Source organism: Carettochelys insculpta, chromosome 12 (genome assembly GCF_033958435.1).
Source record: "Carettochelys insculpta isolate YL-2023 chromosome 12, ASM3395843v1, whole genome shotgun sequence".
NCBI lineage: Eukaryota > Metazoa > Chordata > Testudines > Carettochelyidae > Carettochelys > Carettochelys insculpta.
The window spans coordinates 3,942,033-3,956,046 of record NC_134148.1 but is presented as its reverse complement, the minus strand read 5'-3'; the positions used below and the strand labels follow the sequence as shown (position 1 = coordinate 3,956,046).

The 14,014-nt window shown below is 57.0% G+C and overlaps 1 protein-coding gene across 1 annotated transcript; it reads left to right on the top strand.

The window, feature by feature from the left end:
* Positions 1 to 353: 353 nt before the first annotated feature.
* On the top strand, positions 354 to 13,755 carry LOC142019850 (dual oxidase 1-like). Its single transcript, XM_075007184.1, has 8 exons — positions 354 to 423; positions 1,135 to 1,218; positions 3,990 to 4,154; positions 7,135 to 7,322; positions 10,850 to 11,048; positions 13,222 to 13,388; positions 13,519 to 13,614; positions 13,747 to 13,755. The coding sequence occupies exons 1-8, from the start codon at positions 354 to 356 to the stop codon at positions 13,753 to 13,755; spliced, it is 978 nt and encodes a 325-aa protein (XP_074863285.1).
* Positions 13,756 to 14,014: the final 259 nt, after the last annotated feature.

Sequence of the window (14,014 nt, the reverse complement as noted above, 5' to 3'; positions counted from 1 at the left end):
AGGAGCAGCTCTTTAGCCTAGTGGTTCTGGCACCCACTTGGGATGTGGGAGTACCAGCAGTTCACGTCCCCCTCTGCCTGATGGAGCCAAGGGATCTGGACCCCTAGGCTGCAGGATATTCTGACATGGCACTTCCTTTTCCAATGTGGAGAAATAATGACACCTTTACTGGAGCTGGATCCCGGCTCTCCCACATCCTGCCTGTAGCCAGCGCTACGGACTCAGCCTCTGGCCGCCTGCACCCTGTAAGACACCAAGGCTTAGATATTCTTTGTGGGGCTTCAATTCAGCTGCTTTCCTCTCTGCTTGCAGAGGCATCAGTTGGCCGGTCTCTCAGGAAAAGTGCAACAGTCATGGCCGGCACTAAACCTGGGATCCTGGCCTTGGTTGGGTTGCTCCTCTCGGGGACGTGGGGGACCGTGGGTAAGTACCAACCTTTCCCCTCTTAAGACAAGCGCACACAGCTCCCATCTGTGGTTATTGCCACAGTAGCCTGTCCCATGTCTTCTTGCTTCTTTTTGGGCCCCGTTGATGAGAAGGAATCTGCCGCCCATGGCCTTGCCTCTTGTGGGAGGAGAGGTGCTGAAACAGGGGTGTCTCCTGGCATGTGACTGTGGGGTGTATGCCCGGGCTTTTTTGTATGCAGTGACTAGCAGTGTGTGGGCATGTTCTGTGCGGTGGCTGTCCCTGTTGGCATGTCCCATGCAGAAAGTGGGACACGTTGGTACGGTCCTTGGACTGTGATTGGTCAGTAACACGGTTTTGCTGCAGTTCACTCGTAGCTCTAGGGTCTGATTGGCCGAGCGGCAGTCCAGCCCCTGGCTCTGGGAAATAAAAGCCCCGGGACACAGAGATTCCCTGGTGTGTCAGAGGGAGCTGGGAAGCATGTGCTCCTTGCTGGCCATGAGGCACTGCCTGAGTGGCCCTTGGCGGGCTGGGCCACCGGCACACTGACCGGGCCCCTCTCAAGGCTTTGTTTGAAATTGTGGAAGATGCTGGTGTTGGTTTGCTCCAGCTGCGACCTGCCACTCGCACTGTGCCCCCCGCTGGGGTCAGAGCCCATCGCCTCGTAACAGCTGCCCCCCCGCTGTGCCCCCCAATTGAATATGGCCCTGGGGTCTGGTGTCTTCACAGGTGCCCAAGGGAACATTAACTGGGAAGTCCAGCGGTACGACGGCTGGTACAACAACCTCCTGTACCACAGCCATGGCTCTGCAGGTGAGTGTGGTTGTGCCAGGGGCTGGAGGGCAGCGCCGGTGAGCAAGACAGGTCCGGCCACTTTGATGTCTCTGGGCAAAGGAGAAGACCTGGCTTCTCCTGCCTCTGGACCGAGCCGTTCATTTGATTCTGGGGCCTGAAGGAGACCAGGAGGCTACAGCTCAGTCCAGACCAGGTAGAGCCTGGAGTGTGGGAAGGTGCTGGGCAGCCATCGGTGGGGAGAGAACAGGTTAAGAGCTATTTAGAAGAGCTAGATGCACACACGTCCCTGGGTCCGGATTTAATGCAGCCAAGGGCACTGAGGGAATTGGCAGATGTCATTGCAGAGCCTTTGGCCATTATCTTTGAAACCTTGTGGAGATGGGAAGAGGTCCCAGATTATTGGAAAAAGGCAACTGTAGTGCCCAGCTGTAAAAAAGGAAAGGAAGACAATCCAGGGAGCTACAGACCGGTCAGTCTTACATCAGTCCCTGGAAAAATCATGGAGGGGATCGTCAAGGAATCCATTTTGAAGCACTTGGAAGAGGGGGAAGTGATCAAGAGTAGTCAGCGTGGATTGACCAAGGGCAAGTCATGTCTGACCAATCTGATTAGCTTCTGTGATGAGGTAACTGGCTCTGTGGACATGGGGAAGTTAGTGGATATATCAAAATTTGCATATCACAGTCTCCCACAACATTCTTGCCCAAAAGTTAAGGAAATATGGATTGGATCCATGGACTCTAAGGTGGATAGAAAGCTGGCTAGATGGTTAGGCCCAACGGGTAGTGATCAATGCTCAGTGTCTGGCTGGTGGTCGGTTTCAAGTGGAGCGCCCCAAGGATCGGTTCTAGGGCCAGTATTGTTCAACATCTTTATTAATGACCCGGATGAGGGGTTGGATTGCACCCTCAGCAAATTTGCGGATGACACTAAGCTAGGGGGACAAGTAGATACATTGGAGGGTAGGGACAGGGTCCAGAGTGACTTAGATAAATTGGAGGATTGGGCCAAAATAAATCTGATGTGGTTCAACAAGGAGAAGTGCAGAGTCCTGCACTTGGGATGGAAGAAGCCCAAGCATTGTTACAGGCTGGGGACTGACAGGCTGAGTAGCAGTGCAGCAGAAAAGGGCCCGGGGATTACAGGCTGGATATGAGTCAACAGTGCGCCCTTGTAGCCAAGGAGGTCAACAGCATACTGGGATGCCTTAGGAGGAGCATTTCCAGCAGATCTGGAGAAGTGGTTGTTCCTCTCTACGTGGCACCGGTGAGACCACATCTGGAGTATCGCGTCCAGTTCTGGGCCCCCAGTACGGAAAGGATGTGGCTGCATTGGAGCGGGTTCAGTGGAGGGCAACAAAAATTATTCGAAAGTTGGAGCACATGACCTGTGAGGAGAAGCTGAGGAATCTGGGCTTACTTAGTTTGCAGAGGTGAAGACGGAGGGGTGATTTAATAGCAGCCTTCAACTTCCTGAAAGGGGAGCCCTAAAGAGGATGGAGAGAGGCTGTTCTCAGTGGTGACAGGTGGCAGAACAAGGAGCAATGGTCGGAAGTTACAGAGGGAGAGGTGTAGGTTGGATATTAGGAAAAAGTCTTTCCCCAGGAAGGAGGTGAAGCACTGGAATGCGTTGCCTAGAGAGGTGGTGGAATCCCCATCCCTAGAGGTTTTTAAGTCTTGGCTTGACAAAGTCCAGGCTGGGATGATTTAGTGGGGGTTGATCCTGCTTGGGACTGAGGTCCCTTCCAGCCCTAGAATTCTATCATTCTATGTGCTGAAGATAGTGGCTTGGAGCAGCCAAAGGAGGGGCCAGAGGGGGTTTGCCCACCCTTGGTTGCTCCTGGCTATTTCCCAGGTCTCTGATGGGATTCCCAGACACTTTCAGGGCACCTTCTGCCCCCTGCACTTGGCTGAGGGCTTGCAACCTTCACACTGAGTCACAGGCCGAATGTCCCCTGTACTTTGGTCACCTCCAGGGCAGCCAGTTCCCGCTCTGCTGGCCAGGTCCCACACTCCCCAGGTCTTTCCATTGATTTCAGTGCCTTTCATCTGGCCCTAGATGGGGCTGTGCCTTCAGGGAGGATTTCCAAAAGCATCCAAAGGAGTTAGGTACCTGGTGTCCACTGACGTTCAGTAGGTGCTGGGCCAAACTCCCAGATGCATGTGGCTTCTGTTGACTTTCAAAGCTCGCTGGCCCCAAACTCCCTTAGGTGCCCTTAAAAATCCCCCCGGCAGCCTCTCCAGAGCTCATGTGGCAGTGCTGGTGGAACATGGGTTTGGCCGTGTCTCCACCAGCGAGGGCTGGCCGCTAGTGTTTGTTCTGGGGAGCAGAACCAGCAAACACGTGTCTCTGCTGGACTGGTTTCTGTCTTCGCTCCCAGCAACAGGGCTTTTATGCCAGGCTGTGTGTCTGCAGCGGGGCGTTGGCTTTTGGCAGCCACGGGGTGGCGGGACGGTTCGTGCTCCGGACCGATGCCGGGCCGACGCGTCGGGCGCTGCGAGGCTGTGGGTTGGATGGGATGGGCTGGTCTTCGACCCTGGCAAACGCCCCTGCTGCCCCCATGGGAGGAGGAGGTGCTGTGCGGCGGTGAAGGACAGCGTCTATTTGGAGGTTTAACACACTGCCCTGATATGCAGCACCCTGATGGTCCTTTACAAACACTCTGGGTGTCTTTCCCAAAAGCACCATCTCCCCAGCCCCACAGGCCCCTTCCCCCCAACATGCTGCCCGCAGCCCCGAGCTCCCCTCCGCTCGGGGCGCACGCACACAGTGACCTCTTGTGCCGGCAGGTTCCCGGTTGCTGCGCCTGCTGCCGGCTAACTACGCCGACGGAGTGTGCGAGGTGCTTCAAGAGCCGCACGTGCCCAACGTTCGCCAACTCAGCAACGCGGTTGCACGGGGGCCCTCCGGGCGGCCCTCCCTGGCGAACAGAACCGTGCTGGGCGTCTTTTTTGGTAAGAGCCGGCCGGCAGGGCAGCCCTGGGGCTACTTCCTGTCTCCCGCCTTCGTGGGCTCCGGCGGAACCCGCTTCCTTGTTGTAGACGGGGTTTTTCTACCACTTGGCGCAGGCGGCACTGCTACTCCACACAGCAGGCACTTGTCAGCTCAGTGGGCGGGAGGCACCAGGGCTCCTCTCGCCCCACCGCCCTGCTAACAATTTCCCTGGGAGCAGCCACAGCAGGGTGGGCCAGTTAGCGACACGTCTCCTGTGAATCTGAGTCTGTGGGTTGCAACGGAGGCCCGTGGCTAAAGGCGGAAGAGTTTTTAAAGAGCTGTGCCCTGGAGGCCAGGCTGGTCCGGAGGGGCAACGCTCCCGAGCTCTGTCCCCTCCCGGAGCAGGGAGGGAAAGCTGCCGAGCGTTCCTGATGCAGCAGGAACCCTGGGTCAGCGGTGGAACCCGCCCAGGGAAGGTAAGGACAACAGTCCAAGACGCTAGCCCTCCTGGGGGACAATGAACTAAACCAAAGGCAGAGGTTCTAGCCCCGGCTCTGGAGCGATGCGCCAGGACACGGCGCTGCCGGGGCTGGCTCTGAACGTGCACGTCCCGCTTGGCTTTTCTGAGCGCGGCTGTTTGGGGCCTCCTTGTTCAGCCTCCCCCAGCTGCCTAAGAGGTTCTCCTCTAGCCCTGGGTCGGGCAGGAGATGCTGTGATCAGAGTTGCTGATTTCTCATTGAATTAGAGGGGAATCACAGCTAGAGGCCAGGTCCTGAGGTTAGCTCCAGGGAGACCGTGGCCCTCAGAGTTGGCAGCGTCCCCAGAGAGGCGACTGCCCCCTCCTCGCTCGCGATGCAGATGTTGAAGCTGGCCTGCTGCTGCCCCTGCGTCTCATCCCAAGTGCTACAGCCCTGGGCACAATGGATTTGCCAGGCCAGATTTGGCCTCAGGCTGGGATGTGCGCCCCGTGCCCCTTTCGGCTGGGGTACGGCCGTCTGCCATGCGGGTGGCTTGTTGGTCTACGGGTATGAGTCCCACTTACAGCATGAGCAGTCATGGGTGCAAGTCCTTCTTCTGGCAGGGAGGGATAGCTTGGCGGTTTGAGTATTGGCCTGCTAAACCCAGGGCTGCAAGTTCCCTCCCTGAGGGGATCGTTTAGGGCTCTGGGGTAGATAGGTGATGACGGGCCCTGCTGTGAGGGCAGGGGACTGGACCTGATGACCTCTGAAGGTCCCTTCCAGCTCTGTGAGATGGGTATGTCTCCAAGGGCATGCCTCCAGGCAGGGGCGTGATCTGTGTTCAGCCTGCTGGTTATTTCCTCCATTGATCTGAGTCATTTTTGGAGCGTGTAATCCCCTAAGTATGCTCCCGCAGACGGAACAAACAGACATCCAGTTTCCCAGAGGCCCTGGGCCCCTTAGCAGAAACAGCAAGAGGAAGTGGGGGTCAGTTATTATTTCCTTTTGTCTCTTTGTCTTAAGAAGCAAAGCAAACACGAGCTTGCCTGGGACCGTCCCTCTCACTGGGGCAGTCAGCAGTGACCCAGTTGTCTGTGACAGGCATGAATCAACGCCCATTCCTGTCAGCGCAGAACTTGCCCCATTCATTAGCTGGGTCACTGAGCCTTTGTTCCAGCCTCAGGAGAGCAGATCCCAGCTGGAGCCTGGCCCAGCTGTGCTCAGGGCTGGCTGCGAGCAGAGACTGGCCAGGTTTAGTCTCTGAGATTTGAAGGGTCCTGACCTGCTTGCAGGCCAGATTACAGGGTTCCCAGCCCTTTTCTCCTGGCCAAGGCAGGCAAGTTTTTACCCTGCCGGGACACAAGCACCAGACCCGGGGCGTGCATAGGGATCGCAGTGTGGCCACTTGGGGGAGAGGGGACTTCCTATGCCCCTGTGGCTGGAGGAGCTGCCCCTCCCCACACTGGCTGTGGGGTGGGGAGAGTTCCCTCTCCCCTGGCAGCAGGACTACCTCGCTCCCCCAGGGTCTGACTTGCTGTCATCACCTGGCCTGGGCCAGAGACGCTCACTCTTCCTGTCCTGGCCATGGAGGCATTCTGTGTCCCCCCAGAATTGGGGGGGGGACAGGCTGGGTCCCTGCTCCCCACCACCTCTGTCCCAGACTGATGACACCTCTGCAGAAGAACCCCGGAAGGAGTAGGGGACTGGGATGGATACGGCCCCCGGCCCCTTTGCTCTGCTTTGGGCTAGCCACAGAGGCTCAGTGCTGGCCATTTCCAGCCTTCCTGCCGCGAGGCTGGCTGGCCTGGGCCTGTTTCGCTGGCTTGGGGCACCACCGCGGCACCTCCCCAGCCAGCCCGAGTTCAAAGCTCCCGGCAGAGACAGCAGGGAAAGCGCCCACTCAGGGCCTGCCGGGCGCCTCCTCGGTCCTTGCTTGAGTGTGTCCCTGCCAGCAGCCAGGCTTGGAGACCAGCTCCTCCCAGGCCCCCCAGGCACTGACGGGCCTCAGCCAGTGGCTCACAGGAGCCGGGGTGGCCAGGGAACAACGACATGCCAGGGTCCATGTCAGGCTGATGGAGGGCAGCATCTGAAGGGGGCCGGGGGGCGTGTCTTTGAACAGCCGCTTGAACGATCGGCTGTAATCCTCGCTGACTATGGGGCTCTGGGTGGGCCGTGTGTTCAGCTGCCCCACCACGCAGAGGGATCAAGCCAGGAGTCCTCACAGTGCTTTTCCCTACTGCCCCGCCTTGCCAGCGAGCTCAAAGCACGAGCGGAACAAAGCCATCAAGTGACTTCCCCAAGGCCAGCCAGCAAGCCAGTGGCAGAGGCTGTGGGTCGCCATTCAGCACGTCCACCTGCTCAGTGCTCCCATGTGTGGCCCCCCACCTGACCCGCCCTGACTGAGCCATGGGCCCCAGTGCTTTCGCAGGGGCTGCAGAATTTGCCCCGCTCTGGTCGGTTGCAGATATTCTTGGGGTGCAACGGACAACCTGCCCCCCACCCCAGCTGCCCTGGTCAGCGCCTGTGCTTGTGTCTCTCCCAGGCTTCCATGTGCTCGCGGAGATCCTGTCGGTGGAGAAACCCGGCTGCCCTGCTGAGTTCATAAACATCCACATCCCCAAGGGTGACCCCGTGTTCGACCCGGCCAACACTGGAGATGTGGTCCTGCCCCTGCAGCGCAGCAAGTGGGCGGTGGAGACGGGGCAGAGCCCCAACAACCCCCGAGAGCAGGTGAGGGGGGCGGTGGGGGTTGGGTTCCTTTCCTGGCTTCGCTCCTCGTGGGAGTATTTCACAGCGGGGCCGTGGCTCAGTGGCGCCCGGGTGGCTTGGGAAATGAAGAGCCCAAGGAAGCAGACTAGGGCAGCAAGCGGCAACGGTCCCTTCTCGCGTGCCCTTCACCACAGCCACCTCTCAATGGTACGCGGGCGCCTGGCGACAGCCTAGTCCCTGCTGGTGCACCGGTGCCATGGAAGGGACTGTACCAAAAACCTAGCAACCAAGATAAACAGCTTCTGACAGGGCCTGCAGGACCCCTGCGGGGGGCGGGGAGGGAGGCGGGAATTGCCATTCCTGGACAGGAGCCCAACTCCCCTAGGCCCCTGTGCCCCAGCCTAGCCTACTAGCCACCGGAGCCTCTAGCTTTCCTCTAGCTCAGGTTCTTTGAGCTCTGAGCCGGCTCCCTGCCTCTCCACCTGGATCTTTCTGTGCAAAGCTGCAGCTAGGCCAGGTGTCCTGAGCCCTTGTGTCAGGCTTTCCTAATTAATTAAGAGCTAATTGTGCAGGGGGCAGGCTGCCACTTACGGGCCTTTTCGTCCTTGGTGGGTGAAGCAGCGCTGGGCTGCAAACAGAAATGCTCTTTTGTTAGCGATCGGCCTTGTTTACTCCAATTTTTTCCACCCATGTGTGAAATAAATTTTATGGTGTGCACCGAGGCACGTGCAAGTGTGCACCACCAGTAGACACGCATGGTGCTCTGGGCACTCTGCTAATCAGTTGGGCAACACCTGAATCTCTGCTGGGTGGCAGCCTTAGCACTCAGCTTATGGGGAACGCTGGTTATAGGACATGGTTATCTGCTAACTTCAGTTTACGTAGTTCAACCCCGCTCCCTTTGGGATGCTGACAAGCTCTCCCCTTGCCCTCCCAGTGGCCCACAGAGTTCTCCGAGGAAATGGGTCCTCTAACATTCCCACTCACCCCGTCCCCACATCAGAGAGCTCACGGCCTGCAGCGAGATGCTGGCTGTGCTACAGCCCAGGGCGAACAGACTGGGGAAGAACATTTGTTTAGTTAAAAATATGGGTGAAGAAAGACCCGTCCGAAGTAGCTGAGCCTGTATCCAAAGCTGCACAGACACAGAGCATCCAGGCTGCCGGCGCACCTCGGCCAAGTCAGCATGCGGGCTCGTTTAGCAAAACGTGTGTTCTTTACAAAAGAAAGCCCGACCATGTCTGGCAAATCAGGCCTCTGGTGGCTTTCAGGGGGCCAGAGCTAAGGTGACAGCTGCTGAGACAGTTCTCTTTCTGCAGAGATTTTGCTCGCTTTAGTCAAAATGCCCCAGGACAATGGTAGCGATAGGAGACAAAGGAACTCGGGAGTGTTAGAAATGGGTCAGGAGCAGCATCATTTCAGAGCAAGTTTGATGAAAGGCTTACAGCTGTCTGAGTGACAAACCTTTGTGTAATTCTCTGCTCCTGTGTTGCATGTGATTGGTCATAAGCAAGATGTTTTATATGAGGCAGTTTTATATGAGGCAGTAAATCCTTTTTATCTCAGTGTAAGATGCAACAAAATGCATGCATGAGCTGCCATAGGAATTTTTAAAGAAAAAATGCATTCTGGCACCTGAGCCCCAGGGTTATGAAAAAAAACACCACAGGGTCGAATGCATTTCTGCACAAGCATATGTCCGGCTCAGTCTAACCAGGTAATGTTACAAATAGCAAGCAGTCCTGGGACACCAGAGAGATTAACAAATATATAGGTTGAGCCTCTCTAATCCAGAACACTCTTGTCCAGCAAGTCATAATCCGGTAGGATTGTAGTTAGTTGGACGACCACTTATTATGGGTGTGGCCAGGTTTCTCTTGGTCCCAAAACGTGGGTTTCCAGCCCCCAGTCCTGGTTCTCAGTGTGCTGTGCTGTTAGTTAGCTTTAATTTATCCCTCAATGTCTTCTCAGAGCCCAGTAGGCAGTGGCAGCGTTGGTAATGTGCTAGGACTTATCGAGCTCATACGATCTAGCAAATTCTCTCATCTGGCGCCAGTCCAGTCCTGAGGGTGCCAGATAAGAGAAGGTCAATCTATACTAGTGTATGAGTTTTTGGAAGTGGGTCTTACCCATTAAGCTCATGACCGAATAAATTCATTGGTCTCTGAGGTGCTACAGGGCTGCTTGTTCGTTGTGAAGCTACCAACTAACATGGCCGCCCCTCTGAGCCTCAGAAAACACTACGTCGTGTTGGGATATTGCAACGTGCGGCAGCATCGCTGCCCGTACAATGGCCAACTGTAGGCAGAGCTGGAGGAAAAATAAAAACACGTCGCACCTGTAGTTTCATGTCACTGCTTTCATTTTCCAAAACTTCCTCACTTTGCACAACTGTGATGGGGGGAAAAAAATCAGAACGTCCCGTTATGAATTTTTCTTAGAACTGAACATTTTTTATAGTCTGATCAAATCCCGCTGTGTCCCTAATTTGCCCCATCACAACGGGCCAGCCAGAAGCTGGCACCTAATGGACACAAACGGATGCAGCCCCAAAATGGAAAACCACATCAGTGACTGATTCATGGGTTACATTTTGCACTAAATCCTCACACAGGAGAATTTCAAATCTTGAAAAGTTTTGCTTTTTTGTGTTTTTTACCAAAATGTTTGCAACGGAAATTTGTATTTTCAAAAGGGGCCGGTTTTTTTCAATGAAAACGTTTGCCACGTAAAATGGGTGGCGCAGCTGCAATGGAAACAGACTTCCCAGGACAACAGCAGGAGATGTAGTTGTGGGCCTGGAGAAGCAGTAATGGCGGGTGGCAGAACCAGGAGCAGTGGTCTCCAGTTACAGCGGGGAGAGGTCTAGTTTGGATATTAGGAAAAGCTCTTTCCCCAGGAGGGTGGTGAAGCACTGGAACGTGTTACCTGGGGAGGTGGTAGAATCTCTATCCCTAGAGGTTTTTAAGTCCCAGTTTGACAGAGCTCTGGCTGGGATGATTTAGTGGGGGTTGATCCTGCTTTGGGCAGGGGGGCTGGACTCAGTGACCTCCTGAGGTCCCTTCCTGCCCTAGCAGTCTATGAGCAGCAGCCATACTCTGCTTACAATGAGCCTGCTGGGCGAGGTTTGCTGAGGAGAACGCCAGTGCATTCTCCTGAGTGGCCCTCCTCAGGCTGCAATTCAAGTGCTTCTGTTTCAGAAGCTAAAGGAAAGCAGGAAATGAAAAATAATGTGATAGTTCAGTAACTAAACTTCTTCCAGCCTCTGGGAAGGCCCCTGATCTACGTGAAGGGTTGAAGGGTTGGTTGTTTACCAGCGTGGCTTGGCCCTTCCCTGGCTCGATGAGTCTGGTGACTTCTGCTCCACACTGCTAGGAAGGTGATAAGATTTCTCTTCCCTGCAGAATGCATGCTGGGTGTCTCTCCGTGTAGATAACTGGCCATCAAGAGGAGCTGGGATTTTGCCTAAGCCCTGATCCCTTGCTGTCCCTCTTCTGAGACCAGGAGGCAGCTGATCGCCCCCTTCTCCCCCCTGCGTCTCTCTGCAGATAAACATGGTGACTGGCTGGCTGGACGGAAGCGCCATCTATGGCCCTTCTCATTCCTGGAGCGATGCCTTGAGGAGCTTCTCGGGCGGGCAGCTGGCTGCAGGGCCTGAGAACTTCCCGAAGGAGACGGGCGGGAAGGCCTTCATGTGGAAGGCGCTGGACCCCTCTACAGGCGAAGGGGGATCCAAAGGGATCTACGGTAAGGAAGCTAATGTCCCAGCCTCCCCTGCTGCGTTCGCAAGGTTATTTCACCCCCCTGCCCAGCTGCTGGCTCCAACCCACCCTGAACCGGCTGGGCTCATGGTGCAAAGTGATGCAGAAATGTGGTTACGGCTGGAGGGCTCCCCCTGGCACTGAGCCATTTGGTCATCCCCTAGGCAGAGGGCCCACGGTGATCATCCAGCTTGGGCCCCTACGCTCGCACCCCGACCCGCCAAAGCAGCCCCAGGCCGAACAACCAAAGACTGGCCTGTGTATTGCTCCTTCCCTGAGCGGGGCCTCTCCCTCACTTTCCTGACAGGACAGTTACTGGGTGGTGCACTGGGGCAGCACCTCCCTGCCCGCGAGGGTCCAAGCCAGTGTTCCCTGGGCGGCCGCGCAGGAGAGATTCACGCACTTCCCCGCCAATCAGCACAGCACCCGCCGGCGGCAGTGTGTTTTTTCTCTGGGTGGTGCACAAGTGTCAAGGGACATAAATTTATTCCACACACGGATGGAAAAAATTAGAGGGCCCATTGATCAGACCTCGCACTTGTTAGAGCAAGTGCACCCAGGCTGGCTCCATACGGAAAGGGGACTAGGCCAGGGAGGGCCCAGCTCAGGGATGGAGCCTCAGCGAAGGCTCCTGTTGGGTGGTCTGGTCACAATAAAGCTGGTCCCCAGCAAGTGGGAAGCTGCTGAAAACACTCAGCCTCAGAGGGGACAGGAAGAGAAACGCCAGCAGGTGGCAGCAGCCCCCCCCCGTCCGCCTCAGTAGAAAATGCAGAGTGAATGTAAGGCAGCGCTTTGCTCTGCCCGGGGTCTTACCCAGATGCCGATAGAAACCCACTCCCCCCGGCTAATCTGAAGTGCTCGGCACTGCAGGGAGCCAGCCTGGTAACACACCTGCCCTGCCTCTTCTGAAGTTTTTACATGGCGTCCTTTGCTCTCTGCCCCTTTACCTGGCCCCGGGGATAGCTCAGCACCTCCTGTGGTGTCTGTGCCGTGGCAGGGGACAAGCTCACGCCAGGGTGTAGGAGAGGGACCCCTGCTGAGGGACAAAGTGTATCAAATACCCGACGTGCATGTAAATTCTGGCCTACGGAGAAAACTAGAAAATAGACTGGAGTCCTACAAGGAAGGGTTTCTGTCTTCTCTTCTGTCTTCCCTTCTTCTGGTCCCCCGGCAATGGGGTCTGGCTGGCAGACCCGCCACTGACAACGCTCTGCCCAGTTCCGCCACACACGGTCTCAAGAACATCCCCCTCCATCTCTTCTCTCCCTGGCTTCCTTTCTGTCCCTGGCAGCAAGAGTTGGCTCTGTGGTATTGCCACGGAGTCGGGGGTCCCCAGGCCCTGTCCCCCAGCTGCAGGCAGACATGACTCTTACTCAGCAAGGAAATCAGAAGAGTTCTCAGATGACAGGGACACGGCATAGAACGGACTTGTCAGCACAGAAACCAGAAGCCGTCAGCGCGATCCATCTCGGGGAGAGGGGCCCAGAGGGGTCCCTGAGCTGGGCCCTGGTCCCCTTCCTCCCTCCCCAGCCAGACCAGGCTGCCCCACTCACCGGCCCAGTTCCAATTCCAACCAGCCAGGCCCCTCCGCCTGCCTCCATCCTGTTTCCCAAGGAAGAAAGGTGTCGCCTGGTTGCCTAGTTTACAAACAGCCGGGAGGCCGTTGCCTACATGTGAGAACTCATCACACTGAAACTCCCCTCACCACTATGCACTGATGCTGTGCTGAGGGAAACTGAGGCACCCACCTCGGGCTGCTACAGAACAGTAAGAAACACGTGCAACCTAACCAGGGGAATAAAATCCTCACACACCCCACTTTGTCACAGGTATATTGGAAACTGTTTTAAAAAAACAAGCTACTGCTTTAAGTTTCAAGGGGTTTCCTGGTTGGTTTGTAGCGGGCTTGGGCGGGTGGGAGGATGGCTGGAGGAAAACGTGAAGTCTGGGGTTTTGGCACACAGACTGCCAAGAGCTTGCTTAGAGCAAGAATTGAGCTTTGTGGCCTTGGAGAGCAGCCTGCTTTGTCTCTCGCTGGTTTGGGTTCTTGTGCGACAGGGTTTGGGGTCACGTGACAAGCCCCCAGCAAGAGTGGTGAACTTTCACTGGGCGCCCTTGTGCGCACTCCATGCGCTTCATGGGCTCCTTGCCTCATGCAGACTTTGGAAATGCCAGAGGGAACGAGAACCTTTTCCTGCAGGCCGAGGGCATCGTCTGGTTTCGCTACCACAATCACTGGGCCTCGCAGCTGGCCCAGCAGCACCCCAGCTGGTCAGACGAGGACGTGTTCCAGCACGCACGCAAGCGGGTCGTTGCCACCTACCAGGTGAGGGAGCTGGGAGATGTGGGCAGAGGGGCCGGCCCGAGGGAGAGCCCCCGGGGTGATGCCAGCCAGAGCCTCTGCCCCAAGCCCTGCGGGTGTTCCCACTGACGCCATCTCCTCCTCTTCTCTGCAGAGCATCGTGCTGTATGAGTGGCTGCCGATTCTCCTCAACAAAAGTGTGGAGCAGTACAACGGTGAGGGGGCGGGCAGCGCATGGCGAGTGGGGGGGGTGAGGGGCCGTGAGGAAGAAGGGGGCTGTGGGGAGCGGTGGGTGGATGGGGGGAGGGGCCCTGAGGGGGCTGTGGGGAGCAGTGGGTGGATGGGGGGAGGGGCTGTGGGGAGTGGTGGGTGGATGGAGGAGGGGCCCTGAGGGGAAAGGGGCTGCGGAGGATCGCTGGGTGCACAGGGGAGGGAGAGGCCATGGGGGGATGTGGGGGGCAGTGGGTGGATGGGGGAGGGGCTGTGGGGAGCAGTGGATAGATGGGGGAGGGGCCCTGAGGGGAAAGGGGCTGCGGAGGATCGCTGGGTGCACAGGGGAGGGAGAGGCCATGGGGGGCAGTGGGTGGAGTGGGGAGGGGGGTCCTACACCCCAGCTTCGAGGGCCGCAGCCCAGCAGCCGCTTTCCCTTG